At 38.8% G+C, this 12,578-nt stretch overlaps 1 protein-coding gene across 1 annotated transcript in view; it reads right to left on the bottom strand.

Moving 5' to 3' along the window:
* The window catches only part of BHD (folliculin), a 37,939-nt gene that overhangs the window by 4,165 nt on the left and 21,196 nt on the right, over window positions 1–12,578 (bottom strand). Inside the window, exons 9-11 of the mRNA XM_053781113.2 lie at window positions 12,311–12,450; window positions 3,095–3,430; window positions 605–742 (exon numbers count right to left, since the gene is read on the bottom strand). Of these exons, the coding sequence (XP_053637088.1) occupies window positions 605–742; window positions 3,095–3,430; window positions 12,311–12,450 (614 nt within the window). The remainder of the gene's footprint in view (window positions 1–604; window positions 743–3,094; window positions 3,431–12,310; window positions 12,451–12,578) is intronic.

Raw genomic sequence — 12,578 nt, 5'->3', positions numbered from 1 at the left:
GTTGCCTATTTTCAAACACAAATCTCCAAGAGTAACGAAATACGTCCAGTCTCCCCCGAAAGTTTGAACTCAACTGATTCAGCGAGACCACCGACGGCTAGAGCTAGATGTGTCCCTGATCAGTTTCCCGTAGTGGACACGTATGATTTCTGTACGACTAGGGTAGGGATGTTAGAATGTTATCTCTTACTGTGACTTCGTTTTCCATCTCGCCTCATGAAAATATGTATCTTACTTGAAAAATTATTTTTCTATATATTTTTTTTATTAATTAATTTATATATTTTTTGAGAGCCGTGAATTGAGTCATCGCGAGCCGCCAGCGGCTCGCAAGCCACGCAATGAATACCACTGCCTTAAGGGATAAGATGTTTACAAATGGCACAATGTGCGATACTAACCTGGGTTTTGCAGTAAGGCTTTGATAATTATCCTTGATTTTTATATCAAACTTCATGCCAGTTTCATTTTAGATATGACACCAATCACTTGACCAGTTTCACATTTAAACTAGCAAGTGTATGGCTAAGTGTAAAACTGAAAGAGAGCAACCATGGTGCTATACTTGAATTCTTAACATATTTTATCTGTTATGTTGTCTTACCTTATTGATCCACTCATAAATAACTGTTGATATGTAGATCATTAATGCAGATGGTGTTATTGTAGAATTGCAGACTGCTGACTCAATGCGATTTAAAACTTGCGGTGGTCGAGAAGGCAAAGAACCCTCGTCTGTGATCTTCAGAAATAAATAAAAGAACAATTTAGAAACATAAGATAAAAGCACAGAGAAAAGAACACTGTTAAAATGTATTACTGTACTAAAAAAATCATCAAACAGTAAAAGCAAGTACATCCATACACTTTTAAACTTACATGAAAGCAAAATACATTTACATATATTGTTTACATGAAATAATCCAGCATTATCAGATGCCTCATGTGCCAGTGAATTTCTAGCAGGACTGTTATCCACTGGCAAAGAAAAGACGCTACTTAGAAGATAACAGTCCACGTTCTCAATGTCTGCAAATGAGTAGTAGTATTTTAAGAGGTCCTACAGAATCTCAAAAATTTTAGCATAAAAGGAGCCATAATTGTAAAGGAAAATTAAAGCTAAAGCATTCTTCCAAAGATGACTTCTTATATGACCAAACTGTGGGTTACACCATTTTTTGTGACACTGTAAAATAGTGAGAGCATCTCTGGTTCACATATGTGAGGATGGCAGGTGCAGCTGTATGTGTCTTTGCCTCACACTTTGTGTGAGGCCACCAGGTGCAATAGTAGAATTTCCTTACACCTCTGAGGGTAGCAGGTTGATTTTCATATAATTCACCTTCCTTCTTATATTGTTACATTAACCCTTTCACTGTTACGACCTCCAAAATTAAAAGCCCGACAGTGTCACAACTTTTCAAAGAATAAAACATTTTTTCTGAAATGGTGGAGAATTTTTTTTGTGAAGGTTATGACATAAATGGTAAAATTTGATGGAAAAGACCCGAGGAATCATGTATGCGCAAAGCTGGTGGTCTGGTCACAATTTGCCCACTTTGAGTCCTGTTTAAGCCAATTCCATTGGTCAATTCAACCAAAATCCAGCTATTTCACTAGTATGTCTTCTGTTCTATTGACTTTGAGCAAAAAACTGCCCATTTCCCCTATAAAGTGCACAGAAATTACTCTAAGAGCACAAGTAGCATCCTGACAAGATCAGTGCAAGATAAGATATGCTACAAAGCCCTATGATATAAAAATATTTTAGTATTTATTTACAAGACTAGTATTTATTATTAGTGTTATTTTTTTAACACGACTGCCGTCACCTATGGAGGCTGGATGAATCGATAAAGAAGCACTTTCACCATCATTCACACTGTTACTGTCTTGCCAGAAATGCACAGATCGACATTTCAGATATCCCTCCAAATAGCAAATATCCCAAACCCCTCCTTTAGAGTGCAGGCACTACACTTCCCCATCTATTATTATTATTATTATTATTTTTTTTTTTTTAACAAGTCGGCCATCTCCCACCGAGGCAGGGTGACCCAAAAAGAAAATACTTTCATCATCATTCAACACTTTCACCTCACTCACACATAATCACTGTTTTTGCAGAGGTGCTCAGAATACAAGTTTAGAAGTATATACGTATAAAAATACACAATATATCCCTCCAAACTGCCAATATCCCAAACCCCTCCTTTAGAGTGCAGGCATTGTACTTCCCATTTCCAGGACTCAAGTCCGGCTACATAAAAATAAGCGGTTTCCCTGAATCCCTTCACTAAATATTACCCTACTCACACTCCAACAGATCTTCAGGTCCCAAATACCATTCGTCTCCATTCACTCCTATCTAACACGCTCACGCACGCTTGCTGGAAGTCCAAACCTCTCGCCCACAACACCTTCTTTACCCCCTCCCTCCAACCTTTTCAAGGACGACCCCTACCCCATATCCCACCAAGGCAGGGTGGCCCAAAAAGAAGAACGAAAGTTTTTCTTTTTAAATTTAGTAATTTGTACAGGAGAAGGGGTTACTAGCCCCTTGCTCCCGGCACTTTAGTCACCTCTTACAACACGCATGGCTTACGGAGGAAGAATTCTGTTCCACTTCCCCATGGAGGTAAGAGGAAATAAACAAGAACAAGAACTAGAAAGAAAATAGAAGAAAACCCAGAGGGGTGTGTATATATATGCTTGTACATGTATGCGTAGTGTGACCTAAGTGTAAGAAGAAGTAGCAAGACGTACCTGAAATCTTACATGTTTATGAGACAGAAAAAAAGACACCAGCAATCCTACCATCATGGAAAACAATTACAGGCTTCCGTTTTACACTCGCTTGGCAGGATGGTAGTACCTCCCTGGGTGGGTGCTGTCTTATCAACCTCCTACCTAGAATTACTATTATTACTATTATCATCATCATCAAATTAAGTACTAACCCCTTGCAGTTTTAACATTTAATTTTGTTTGCATGTAAAAAAGTTAATTTTCTTACTGTAACTTTTGATACATCATGCAAAAAATCACAAAACTGCATACAGGAGTTTTATGAAAAAACTATGCAACACTTTACCTTAAACGTAAATTTCTTGATGCTCTCAACAATATCCTCTGCTTCAGTTGCCTCTGTATTTCCTGGCTTGATATTATCTGCAGTCTCTAGCTCTTTATTTTTTACATTAAAATTTATTACGGATGAAGTTCTTGGCAAATTTGTTTTATTATACGTATCTTGTATGTCAGAATTTTCTTTTTTGGAAATTATTTCAATAAGGCACAAATTACCAGTTTCTAAGACAGCTTGTGGTATATTTACCAATGACTGAAGGCCCAGTATGTTACAGGATGTACCAGCAATATAATGTGGAGAAAATTGTATTGCCTTGTAGCAGTGCTTCGGGAGCAATGGCTGAAATTAAAAAATAAATATCAATATACTGTAGCTACATATTATATTACATTATGTTTAATCAGCAATCACCAAACTTATGTCATGGAAAATTGTATTTTCTCTCATTTTCCCAACCTTTCATTTTCCTACTAATGTAGTTCCTTTAGATATATAGAATTAGGTATAAAATTTAATGCACTGTATTTGTAAATTTTTTTAGAGGTGATCCATAAGTGTTAATGGTGTAGGCCTATATTAATGTGCCTATATATTTTATGTATACATCTTAGTAACAGGAAACATCCTATCTTAGCAACAGGAAACAAACTGTCAAAATCAACAAAACAAAATCAGAACCCCTGCCAATAGCATGTGGAGTTCCCTAAGGCAGTATCCTGGGTCCCTTATTATTCCTATGTTATGTAAACAACATGCCCATCAGTGTCAAGTGCAAACTCCTACTGTATGTGGATGATAGTGCTCTGTTAGTGTTAAGTAAACACCCACAAGATATAGCTAATGTAATAACAGTGGAACTGGAATCCTGCAGCAAATGGTTAGTAGACAACAAACTATTATTACACCTCGGGAAAACGGAAGCCATACTCTTTGGCACGAAACAAACTGAGAAGGGTAAATAATTCTAATGTCTGGTGTAATGAGGAACCCATCACTTCAGACCATACCCCCGGCCGGGATTGAACCCGCGGTCATAGAGTCTCAAAACTCCAGCCCGTCGCGTTAGCCACTAGACCAACTAGCACCAGTTAGCACAGGCACCACTGTGACCACAAATGCATTTGTGGTCACAGTGGTGCCTGTGCTAACCTTCCTATGGTGTAGAAATATACCTAGTTGGATGAATCTTATTGTGGCTAGCTGGTCTAGTGGCTAACGTGACGGGCTGGAGTTTTGAGACTCTATGACCGCGGGTTCAATCCCGGCCGGGGGTATGGTTTGTTTGCAATCGTGTCATTACGATTTCTTGAGCCATCACTTCAGTTTTCTCAGTAAAATATCTGGGAATCCCCTTTGAATTGATAGGGAACAGTGTAATAAAGAAAGTAAATGCCAGGCTGAAGTTCCTCTACAGACGAGCACAGTGTCTACCTACTGAGGCTCACAGAACCCTATGTCTAGCCCTTATACAATGTCATATGGACTACACTTGCTCTTCATGGTACTCTGCTTTGACAAAAAACTGAAACAGACTGCAAATCATCCAGAATAAAATGATAAGATTCATCCTGGACCTGGATCCAAGAGAGCATGTAGGCCAGAATGAATTACAACAATTGGATATGGTGAATGTTGAAGACAGAGTAAAACAATTAAGTTAAATCAAGTTTATAAAATTGCTCACAAACAGTGTCCAGAATATCTTGCTGCCAATTTTGTCAAGGTTGGGAACCAAAGCAATCATAATACTAGGGGGAGAGAGCACAACTTCGTACTACCCACAGTAAGTGGCCAGGCTTCAAACACCTTTTATTGTACAGCAATAAAGGAATGGAACAGACTGCACATGTCAAAGCCAGTCACAGCACAAACCCATTCAAGAAGAGAGCCAAAAGGTGCTAATGAATGTAGTGACAGAAAGGGAGGAGAATGATTTTTTATATTTTTAGCTAACACACACATGTAAACTTAAATAACTCATTTTACCTTATTCCTAGTATATCTTCTTTATAGGGCTAGTAACCCCTTCTCCTGTATATATTACTTAATTTAAAAGGCGAAACTTTCGTTTTTTCTTTTGGGCCACCCCACCTCAGTGGGGTACGGCTGGTACGTTGAAAGAAGATGGGAAGTACAGTGCCTGCACTCTGAAGGAGGGGTGTTAATGTTGCAGTTTAAAAACTGTAGTGTAAAGCACCCTTCTGGCAAGACAGTGATGGAGTGAATGATGGTGAAAGTTTTTCTTTTTCGGGCCACCCTGCCTTGGTGGGAATCGGCCAGTGTGATAATAAAATAAAAATAATAAAAATATTATCTCCTTTATACTATAATAAGGTATTAAATGGACCCCAATGGAAATAAGCCACTTTGTCTGAGTTGTCTGGGTTATCCTAGGTTCTCTACACATACATATGCTATGTATGATAATCTATGTGTAACTGTATTTGTGTATACCTTAATAAACTTGCTTATGGATGTGGTTATGAGGAAGTAAAAACAAAGAGTATTAGAGAAGGGTGTAAATTCAGCACACAAGAGGTATTAATGGAATACAGTACTATGTATTAAATGATGCTTGCAACACCTGGGTATCTTGACTGCCCAAACGTTTCAGCAATATAACACCCAAGCATACAATCAGAATATTTCGTATTATTACAGTGTTTTCGGTGCTTTATCTGGAAAATAAGTGACCATGGGCCCCAAGAAAGCTTCTAGTTCCAACCCTACAGCAATAAGGGTGAGAATTCCAATAGAGATGAAGAAAGAGATCATTGATAAGTATGAAAGTGGAGTGCGTGTCACCGACCTGGTCAGGTTGTACAAGAAACCCAAATCAACCATCTCTACTACTGTGGGCAACAGAAAGGCAATCAAGGAAGCTGTTCTTGCCAAAGGTTTAACTGTGTTTTCGAAACAGAGATCGCAAGTGATGGAAGATGTTGAGAGACTCTTATTGGTGTGGATAAATGAAAAACAGCTAGCAGGAGATAGCGTTTCTCAAGCGATCATAAGCGAAAAGGCTAGGAAGTTGCATGAGGATTTAATTAAAAAAATGCCTGCAACTAGTGATGAAGTGAGTGAATTTAAGGCCAGCAAAGGTTGGTTTGAGAGATTTAAGAAGCGTAGTGGCATACATAGTGTGATAAGGCATGGTGAGGCTGCCAGTTTGGACCACAAAGCAGCTGAAAAATATGTGCAGGAATTCAAGGAGTACATAGACAGTGAAGGACTGAAACCTGAACAAGTGTTTAATTGTGATGAAACAGGCCTGTTTTGGAAGAAAATGCCAAGCAGGACCTACATTACTCAGGAGGAAAAGGCACTCCCAGGACATAAGCCTATGAAAGACAGGCTTACTCTGTTGATGTGTTCCAATGCTACTGGTGATTGCAAAGTAAAGCCTTTATTAGTGTATCACTCTGAAACTCCCAGAGCGTTCAGGCAAAAGAATGTCCTCAAGGAGAATTTGTGTGTGCTGTGGAGGGCAAACAGTAAGGCATGGGTCACTAGGGACTTTTTCTATGACTGGTTACACCATGCATTTGCCCCCAATGTGAAAGATTACCTAACTGAAAAGAAATTAGAACTTAAGTGTCTCCTGGTGTTAGACAATGCCCCTGGTCATCCTACAGACGTGGCAGAGCGACTTTATGGGGACATGAAATTCATTAAGGTGAAGTTTTTGCCTCCTAATACCACTCCTCTCCTGCAGCCCATGGACCAGCAGGTTATTGCAAACTTCAAAAAACTGTACACAAAAGCTCTGTTTGAAAGGTGCTTTGTAGTGACCTCAGAAACTCAACTGACTCTAAGAGACTTTTGGAGAGATCACTTTAATATCCTCAATTGTATAAACCTTATAGGTAAGGCTTGGGAGGAAGTGACTAAGAAGACCTTGAACTCTGCTTGGAAGAAACTGTGGCCAGAATGTGTAGACAAAAGGGATTTTGAAGGGTTTGAGGCTAACCCTGAGAGGATTATGCCAGTTGAGGAATCCATTGTGGCATTGGGAAAGTCCTTAGGGTTGGAGGTTAGTGGGGATGATGTGGAAGAGTTGGTGGAGGAGGACAATGAAGAACTAACCACTGATGAGCTGATAGATCAACTTCAACAGCAAGAGGCCAGACCTGAGGAAACTGGTTCGAAGGAGGGGAGAGAGAAATTGAAGAAATTGCCTACTACAAAGATTAAGGAAATCTGTGCAAAGTGGCTTGAAGTGCAAACCTTCATGGATGAAAATCACCCTCACACAGCTATTGCAAGCCGTGCTGGTGACTATTACACTGACAATGTTGTGAAACACTTTAGGGAAGTCATAAAGGAACGAGAGGTACAGGCCACTATGGACAGATATGTTGTGCGAAAGAAGTCCAGTGACTCTGAAGCTGGTCCTAGTGGCATTAAAAGAAGAAAGGAAGTAACCCCAGAAAAGGACTCGACACCTCAAGTCTTAATGGAAGGGGATTCCCCTTCTAAATACTAACACTCTCTCTCCCCTCCTCCCATCCCATCAATCATCACCAGATCTTCAATAAAAGTAAGTGTCATGTAATTGTGCATGCCTTTTTCAGTTTGTGTGTATTAAAATTAACATTTCATGTGGTAAAAAATTTTTTTTTCATACTTTTGGGTGTCTTGCACGGATTAATTTGATTTCCATTATTTCTTATGGGGAAAATTCATTCGCATACCGAACATTTCGCATAACAGCCAGCCCTCTTGCACGGATTAAGGTCGCTATGCGGGGGTCCACTGTAAATGAACCCTAGTGTTGCAAACATGTCTTATTCATCAACTTACCTGGAATTTACCTGGAGAAGGTTTCGGGGGTCAACGCCCCCACAGCTCGGTCTGAGACCAGGTCTCACGGTGGATCAGGGTCTGATCAACCAGGCTGTTACTACTGGCCACACGCAAGCTGACGTATGAACCACAGCCCGGTTGGTCAGGTACTGACTTTATTTATTTATTTATTTATGTCTTTGCAAATAGTACATTGAGATTTTGTATTTACAATAATGGGTTGCAATGCAAAGAGAGCCTCTGTTATGCTTAGGCATTATGGGCCGACTTAACATTATTGGCTTACAGACTACTTAACACTAAGAATTATGTCACAGTTGTACCGTAGAATATTAATTATATCATAGTTGTACAGTAGATTATTAATTATATCATAGTTGTACAGTAGATTATTAATTATATCATAGTTGTACAGTAGATTATTAATTATATCATAGTTGTACAGTAGATTATTAATTATAAGTGAATCTAATTTATATAAGACAAAATATATATTCATATATTAAAAAAAAAATTATAGGTAGTAGGTTGGTAGACAGCAACCACCCAGGGGGGTACTACCGTCCTGCCAAGTGAGTGTGAAATGAAAGCCTGTAATTGTTTTACATGATGGTAGGATTGCTGGTGTCTTTTGTCTGTCTCATAAATATGCAAGATTACAGGTACGTCTTGCTACTTCTACTTACACTTAGGTCACACAACACATACATGTGCAAGCATATATATACACACCCTCTGGGTTTTCTGCTATTTTCTTTCTAGTTCTTGTTCTTGTTTATTTCCTCTTATCTCCATGGGGAAGTGGAACAGAATTCTTCCTCCGTAAGCCATGCGTGTTGTAAGAGGCAACTAAAATGCCAGGAGCAAGGGGCAAGTAACCCCTTCTCCTGTATATATTACTAAATGTAAAAGGAGAAACTTTTGTTTTTCCTTTTGGGCCACCCCGCCTCGGTGGGATACAGCCGGTGTGTTGAAAGAAGATATTCATAAAATGCTTTTTGTGAAAACAATGATTCAAAAATGCTTTTTGTGAAAACAATGATTCAATTATATTCCTGTCAACAATGGATAAAAGGCTCAAAGTAATTGTTGAAATTATGATGTGGGAATACATAAGTATGTGTGTACTGAGTATTTAGCATTTAGTCTAGGGTGATTAAGTGGCTTTTGAGAAGAGTCTTAAATTGATTTTCAGACTGGGTTACTGTAGTATCTTCTGGTAATGAATTCCAAATTTTGGGGCCCTTTATGTGCATCGAGTTTTTACAGTGTGATATGGACATGAGGTATATCAAGAAGAGATCTGTGTCTTGTGTTGTGGTCATGTGTCCTGCTAAGGTTGGTGAGGAGAAGTTTGAGTGGAGGGTTTATATTTGCATGTATTGTTCTGTGTATGTAGTAGGCACATGAATAAGTATGGATGTTCTTAATGGTGAGCAGATTCAGACTTTTGAAAATTGGTGGAGTATGATGGCAGGAGTGCCTTCTTACAAACAGCCAGGGGTCTATTGGTAATCCCCCTTATGTAGGCTGGGAGGCAGTTGAACAGTCTTGGACCCCAGACACTTATTGTTTTGTCTCTCAATGTACTCGTTGCAACCCTGCTTTTCATTGGAGGAATGTTGCATCTCCTGCCAAGTCTTTTGCTTTCGTAGGGAGTGATTTTCATGTGCGGGTTTGGTAACAATCCCTCCAGGACCTTCCAAGTGTATATCATCATGTATCTCATCATGTAGCTTGTTGGTATTGTATACCTTAATAATATGATACATGTTAGAGAGGAATTTTTGCAAACAAAGGTTAGACCAGAGACAGATAAGCTGAATGGATGGTAAAATGAAAGTCCAAGGTAAGTAATCAAGATATGAAGGACTCCAGCTAAAGTGCTGCTTGAAGGAACAGTTGAGCATGACAATTAATTTAAAGCATTAGAGACAAACACATTAAGAAAGGTGTGGTAAGATAGTATGGTCATGTTCATCAGTGATAAAGTGAAGAAAACAATTTAAATTCAAAGTGTAAAAAATAAGAAAAAAAAAAAAAGCTAATTTGGAATGTGGCAAAAATGTGTAATGAAAAATATTGACAGAAATGCATGAAAAACAGTATCAAACAGTACTGGTCAGATGGATAAACACACAAAAGCAGTAGAATGCAATTCTTCACTGGTAATGCTTTGGCCACACAGTGGACTTTATCAAGTCACCAAAAGATCTACCTGGGGAGAGAGAATGTGCATACCGTTCTTCTTCTCTTCTTTCAATGCACCAGCCATATCCCACCAAGGCAGGGTGGCCCAAAAAAGAAAAACAAAAGTTTCTCTTTATAAATTTAGTAATGTATACAGGAGAAGGGGTTACTAACCCCTTGCTCCTGGCATTTTAGTTGCTTCTTACAACATGCATGGCTTACAGAGGAAGTATTCTGTTCCACTTCCCCATGGAGATAAAGAGGAAATAAACAAGAACAAGAACTAGTAACAAAAGAGAAGAAAACCGAGAGGGGTGTGTGTATATATATGTTTGTACATGGATATGTAGTGTGACCTAAGTGCAAGTAGAAGTAGCAAGACGTACCTGAAATGTTGACTGTTTACGAGACAGGAAAAAGACACCAACAATCCTACCATTATATAAAACAACTACAGGCTTCCATTTTATACTCACTTGGCAGGATGGTAGTACCTCCCTTGGTGGTTGCTGTCTACCAACCTACTACCTAGGGCATACACAGTCATGGTCATTAAAGTATGCCACGTTGAAGGCACCTTCTGTAATTTAATGTCCAAAGTCTTACCTTACCCTAAGTGCCTGAAGGCACTTAAGATGGTCTCCCTGTATCATGTGGTCTTGAGGACTAAGTTTGTAATAATGTTGGTAGAATTACCGACAATATGTAAAGTAAAAGGACACAAGTGCAACTAATGTGACATTTTTATTGTGGCAATGTTTCGCTCTCCAGGAGCTTTGTCAAGCCATTACAAACAGTACATGGACACAGAGGGTATATGTAGGCTCAAAGTGAGGTGCAATACTAGTGGTAGTAGTAGTAGTAGTGATATAAGTTGTAGTAGTAGTAATAAAATATGGTAGAACAATTAACTTGCACATGAGTAAAAGGATGTAAAAGTTATTACTTGGGTAACATAAAAATAGGTTAGACAAATATTTCTATTGGAGGCTGGATAGAGAAGGCCTGTTTCAATGTTCATTCTCTGTAATATGCTTGTGTAGTATTAACAGGAGAGATTATGTGAGAGACTAAATGGTGTCACCCAGGGCACCCTCCCCCCTTATGATGCCACTGACTAGGAAAAGGATAGCAATCAAGAAGTTTCCAGGCAAGAGGTTCGGCTATGTTAAAGTTGTTTAACATACTGATTAGTGATGATTCCAGGATCCTGCATTCTGAAGTGTCTTCCCTGACAATCATATGACACTGTAAATGATCAAGGCATTATGGTCGTTTCTGTGAGAAACATAGGTGTTGTTCAAGTGGTCAATTCTGCTGACATATTTGTGTTCAGAAATGCATATGTGGCAGTTCTGGACACTTGCAATTTGTTTTAGAGACAATAAAGCAGCTGAGATACTGTTCTGGATTTTTTTTAACACATTGGCCATTTCCCACTAAGCCAAGGTGGCCCAAAAAAAACAAAACACTTTCACTATCACTCATGCCAGAGAGGCACTGATACTACAGTTCAAAACTGCAAATATCCCTGGAGTATTAACCAGAAAGTGGGAGAACAATACAGTACTAGTTTTCTGTGATGACGGTGTCCCCTCGAGGGAGGTTCCTTGACGCTGGTGAGAGGCTCCTGATCTAGGGAATTGTATCTGTGCTCCAGTTCCCTGAATTGAGCCTGAATACCTTCCACCCTCCCTCCCCACATGCACTGTATAATCCTATGGGTTTAGCACTCCCCCATGATGGTGAATATAAAATGTATGAAAAGAAAGTGACAATAAAAATATTTATCCTTTTGTATTCTATAGTATTACTTTTCTATCCTATATAGGAAATTGGTTCTCACCCCATGCAACAAGACCTTTGTTACTGTCACAATATTATGAAATTCTTATTACATACTGTACATTTCAATCTGAAACTCTGTTAAGTAGTAATCAATTATACATAATGTCACACCTCACAGGAAGTGTAGTGATGCCAGTGAGGAGGATGGGGGGACTTCATACAAGGAAGTTGCCCTGCCCTGCTTTTATTGAACCTGACTGTCTCTGATTCCCCAGGCACTATGAGACATTTATGAGTTTAGTGTTTTCCCCTGATTATAATAATTACACTGCCATACCATACATAGATTATATATAAAAAGCCATACATAGATTATATATAAAATAACATACAGTGCAATTTAATAACAAAGAAAACTATCAGCAAAAGCCTCACCTGTAATGAATGAATTAAGGCAGATATTATTTTTGTAGATGAACCTCTCAAGATGACTTGTCGACCAATAAGGAGGTGATGCATCATGCGATGAAAGATACTGCCACCTAGTGTGTTGTATAACTCCCGTACACTAAGCCCTGAAAATATACAGAACACGATGGATTTAAATAATAAAGATTACGTAATGTAAACACACTGCTTGTGTAAGTACAGTGGTCCCTCGCTTTTTCGTCGATATTTTGATCAGCTCCTCATTAACAATAGT

This window comes from Cherax quadricarinatus, chromosome 15 (genome assembly GCF_038502225.1).
Source record: "Cherax quadricarinatus isolate ZL_2023a chromosome 15, ASM3850222v1, whole genome shotgun sequence".
Taxonomy (NCBI): domain Eukaryota; kingdom Metazoa; phylum Arthropoda; class Malacostraca; order Decapoda; family Parastacidae; genus Cherax; species Cherax quadricarinatus.
Note: the sequence above shows the minus strand (reverse complement) of the source record. Positions and strands in the feature narration are given on the sequence as shown.